The sequence below is a fragment of the Populus euphratica genome, unplaced genomic scaffold (genome assembly GCF_000495115.2).
Source record: "Populus euphratica unplaced genomic scaffold, PopEup_1.0 scaffold1.1, whole genome shotgun sequence".
NCBI classification, from domain to species: domain Eukaryota; kingdom Viridiplantae; phylum Streptophyta; class Magnoliopsida; order Malpighiales; family Salicaceae; genus Populus; species Populus euphratica.
This window is the reverse complement of record NW_011499845.1, coordinates 5,797,283-5,802,065: the sequence shown is the minus strand read 5'-3', so window position 1 is coordinate 5,802,065 and position 4,783 is coordinate 5,797,283. Positions and strand designations below refer to the sequence as shown.

The following is a 4,783-nucleotide window of genomic DNA, read 5'->3' as shown; positions in this document are numbered from 1 at the left end:
TCAGTATCAACTAAAAGTACTTTTTATAAAATAACTTTTTTCAAACCACAACCACAACAACTACAGCAATACCTAAGAATACCAAACACGCTCTTCATCACATAACTTCAATGAAGGTTGATGAAATTTGTTTTGTTTTTGGTTTTTTTAAAAAAAAATTATAAAATTTAATCACAATTAATATATATAGATTCATTTGAAAATACCATGAATATAAAAAATATACATTTTTTCATCATAAAGAATGCTTGTAGAAGATAATAGTGATTATTTTTTATTTAATTAGTTTTAGGTTATTAAAACCAAAATTGAATTAAAATGAATTTTTAAAAAATATTTTTATTGATAAAAATATTTCAATTGATAAAAATATTTCAATTGATTTTTTTATATAGTTTAGTTTTTTCAATAAATTTTTTTAATTTAATTGGTTTTTTTCTCACCCTATCACAAGGCATCCACGAATATCTACACTCATTTATTCATTTGACTATACTAACACATTCTATGGACCAAAAGTCAAGTAGAGAAGAAAGAATCCACCTCATAAGAAATATGGACAAAAGTAGATCACAAGCTAGAAAATGCTTAGTCACCTCCTACCGGATTCCAAATCCTCCAAAGCAGCAAACTGGTTTCCGTGTTTCCTGACTTGCTGACTCACAACGGCTAAACTAATGGGCTGCACGTCAAGTTCATTCACAGACTCCCCTGAATTTGTATTGGAACGTGACTCCTCCAGAGCTCTGAAATATTCATAAGGTCCCCATCCTGTGGTCAAGAATATGAACAGGGAAGGCTTAGAAAAATTCATCACTTTCATTAGAGAGTCACTCTCACTCTCTCTGCAGGTTTTTTTCATGAAAAAATGACCCAGCGCTGCTTGAGAACGAACTTCTAACATGTCCAGATGACGCACTCCGCACGCGACAAGATGTTAAAGTAAAGATGCTATTGCCTTTTAAGAGAAAACACAGCAGGGATGCGATATCTTATTCAGAGATCTAGAAAAAATGGAGCCCGTAGCGACAGTAACTAATTAAACTGGGAAATAAAGGCGATGGAAATCTTACCTTCATCATTATATGGGGGTGGGAATAACTGTGCATAGCAGAATGCTGCCACAACCAGCCCTGTTACCATGTGAAAGACGTCCTAAAGTCAAATTTTGAATTCCATGTCTATATATATTGCTTTCTCTATCAGCAAGTGATGACAGAAAACAAACCTAGAAGGCCTCCAGCGAACACATCCTGCCAATGATGCCCGTAATCATCAACTCGAGAGATGCCTACAAGAGATGCAATAAGCAGAGGGAAAAAAACAATGCACAGCTTTGCCACGTGCCCTTTCTGATCAAATGCTTTGATTTTCCCAGATAAGTAAATTGAGAGAAAGCCTAATCCAGCAAAGGACCCTGCATTGCAGCACTTTCTTTTATCAGTTATTACATCTCACATGGCATTCAAGTATCTTCTTTCAAACACTCACTACTTGGAAAGCTGCTGTAAAATAGTAAGCAACGACTGTCTTGTGCCTGAAAAGTCCCAAGCCTTGCTGATCAGCAAGAACTTGAGAGTACTTTGTTTCTCAAACGTATTGCACAATCGAGTTGATTTTTCTTTTTGAAAATGATCCAAATGATAGGAAGTGCAACGTCAAAAGTGGCCAAATAATAGCATCGGTAAAGTTTCAGATTTCCAATAAATAGTATAAATCAACCAAAACAAACATAGAAAAATTTGCAGGATATGGCTACAACTGTACGTAGCTTACAAGAAGTATGGCCGCTTGGGAAACTCTTATGTCCTTCCCTAATGTCACTTTCTCTACCATGACATACTGCATTTCCCCACCGATTATAGAGCTGAACAAGGCAAAAAACAATAAAATTAAAGGATCGGAAATAGTAACAGTGCCAACTAAACGTGAAGCAAACAATTAATAATATTCAAAGGTCAATATCAGAATATAGCAGCTAGCTGGGAACATGGTAACTTCAAGGAAGCAAACAATTAATATAGCAGCTAGCTGGGAACATGGTAACTTCAAGTAAAGATTATTGAAATGGTCGAAAAGCAGAACTGTTGTCAAGGCATCGCCTAAAAAGAGAAAATTGACGGGATGTAAAGCTCTTATAAGAGAGAGAATAAACGTGCTTATATATATAAAAAAATGCACCAACGAGTTAAGGAAAGGGTCGGAAACAGAGGCATACTTCATTCCCATCAGGAAAGCAGCGCCAAAAGAAGTCCGGTCGAGGCCGGCCAACTGCGTTTTTTATTGCATCCGTGATGACCGCAGTAATCAGCACAGAAAATAAGAGGCCTGCTCTCGGTTCATAACAAGTCGTCTTCATTAATATCCCACTTACGTCGAAGCACACATGAAAGAAAAAAGGCACAGGTAAAACATAATAAGCATAGTGCAAACGAAATTACCTAAGATGCTGTGATGCAGATCATAGACATCTTTCCTTCGTGTGTAGAATAAAAGGAAAATGGCAACGGGCAACAAAACTGCGTACATCTGAATATCAAAAAGGTAAAGACCCTGATGAATTATTTTCTCCTTAACACCGCAATGAAGCAAAAACAGAAAAATGAAGTATTATCCAGTTTAATCTGACTTTGGATGTTCAGTCAATACATAATACAATCGAATTTCTGAAAACTTAAAGCCCATCCACGTAACAAACAACTAGATGAGCTAATTCTGAAGAAAACTTACAGGAACACTCCATGCAGGCACTGTGTTTTCTTTCAAAGGATATTTCAGGTCTGTCATCATATCCTTTCCCACAAATCGGTAAAATGGATGGATTACAAAGAGAATGACCTCAATCAACACAAGTAGCAGTAGAATAAGCCAATCCAGCATGTGATCCCTCGCAACTTTGGTTCCATGAGATTTGATAGTGTGTGTACCCATCTCTGCCGACCTCACTCTGCCCTTTTTTTGAAAATACAGTAACATAAAAATTTAGAACTAAAAACTCAGACCGGCAAAGTTAAGGGATAAGACAAAAGCCGATCTCTCCCCATTATTTCCCGTTTCATGACGTGTTACTTTCTTCCCTTTTGTGGCAGTGGTTATTTTAAATAAATCTAATTTCTCAATCAAATTCGTGCAGAATCCCGGGATATGAAATTTATTACAATTAGCATTACACATATTAAATTTCAAGTAATATTACACATGCATACAGCTATATGGTATCTGTTTTGTTTGGTAAGCCATCAATTCTTGTTCGCAGTGTAGATTAAAAATTGCAAACAGTTGAAGCATTTTAGCGCATCTTTACCGACAGACAATTCTGGTGAAAATGAAAACCCGAGACTCAAAGAGTCCATGAAATCTAGTCTTAAAACTTGTTCCTCGTCCAATCCCCAGAAATCCATGGACAACTGTGGTCCATTATACGTATCGATGACAATTTTATCAGAATTACTTCGCAGGCCTAAAAGATATCTTTTCGAATATAATAAAATATTATGTAAATTTATCTCATCAAATCTTGCATGCAAAATGATATCTTTTCAAATACAATTAAATATTATGTAAACTTAACTTATCAAACTTTGCCTGCAAAATGAAAGTACTCCTATGATGATGATGGCATAACAGAAGAAGGAAAAAAGAAGAAGGATAGATTATACTGTATAACTAACCTGAAAGATACGATGGAAATTCGGGAAAGAAAAATATGACAACATATTACTCCACGCCATTGATGCGCTAACTCAGCAATGAAATTATTTTCTACACAAAGAGAAAAGCAGCCGGAGAATGAGTCTGGAAGAGAATGGAAGACAAGTGGAGAACGAGAAGAGGGTACGAAGAGTACTAGTCAGTGACAAGAAAAGGTGAAAAGAATGGAATACTTATCTCAATGGGGAAAAGAAGGGGGAAATAAAACAAAAAGAAAAGGAATTAAGTAATTTCAAAGCAAAACATGGGCGGTAGACAAGACAATGATTTGGCACTGATACAAAGCCAAAAAGGCTAAAACGAAGCGTGTGTTATTATAGAGCACTAGAGCTGTCGCCTGTTTTCCTTCGTATATACATAAAGGGGTACACGACAGTGCTTGGTTTTGGGTGGGATCCCGGAGGCAAGAAAGCGCTTTCAGTTTTGACGGTTGGGGGGAGGGGGAGGGGGTGAGGAAGAAGAACGAGGGCACTTTGAAGTTGATTTTTTGCCGCTGGGGTGGGCGGTTAAGGTTTTCCCTAGATAAGCCGTCGGCGTAGACGGCCTTGTATTTTATACTTATACTTGTCGTTTTCGGATGAAAGTTTCGTGGGCACTGCTAGCTAGGGACAGTTGCACGCTTTGAACAACTGCTGCCTTGGACACTCCCCTCCTCAAAAAGACACATAGTTTTCCGAAAACCTAATTATTGTACAACCGCTAATGAAAACTCCCTTTCAGTCTGATGGTAGAAACAAACACTAAGATTTCGACTTGAAAATTAATCACTGAATCTGTCACTAGTCCACCAAAAAACAAAATACAGAATAAGAATAAAAATAGAAGGAGCGTATAACTAAGATAAAAAAAATATAAATCGGTCCACTATCTGTTGTGCTCTTTTAAGATGACATGCATGCCCGAAACACATCAGATGTTTCACCTCCAAGGGTACCGAAAGTAGATATCAAAGAGACACTGTAGAGATTTATCTTGATAAGAAATTCAAAAACCAAGTGATAATTGACATCCAAATTACTGCAGTATGTGATTAGATGATTAACATTAACATCAGAACGTTCCTCTACAGTTT

At 36.8% G+C, this 4,783-nt stretch overlaps 1 protein-coding gene across 2 annotated transcripts; it reads right to left on the bottom strand.

Moving 5' to 3' along the window:
- Positions 1–456: 456 nt before the first annotated feature.
- Positions 457–3,905, bottom strand: LOC105124300 (putative lipid phosphate phosphatase 3, chloroplastic). Of its 2 annotated transcripts, none has more exons than XM_011024263.1 (8): positions 3,672–3,905; positions 2,731–2,952; positions 2,442–2,529; positions 2,219–2,328; positions 1,777–1,867; positions 1,229–1,417; positions 1,074–1,133; positions 457–771 (listed from the first exon to the last, which is right to left on the bottom strand). In XM_011024263.1, exons 1-8 carry the CDS (start codon positions 3,729–3,731, stop codon positions 593–595), a joined length of 999 nt encoding a protein of 332 aa, XP_011022565.1. In that variant the 5' UTR covers positions 3,732–3,905; the 3' UTR covers positions 457–592. The 2 variants fall into 2 exon arrangements, with proteins under 2 accessions (XP_011022565.1, XP_011022574.1); XM_011024272.1 differs by having other exon boundaries at positions 2,731–2,947; positions 3,672–3,849.
- Between the last annotated feature and the right edge of the window lie 878 nt (positions 3,906–4,783).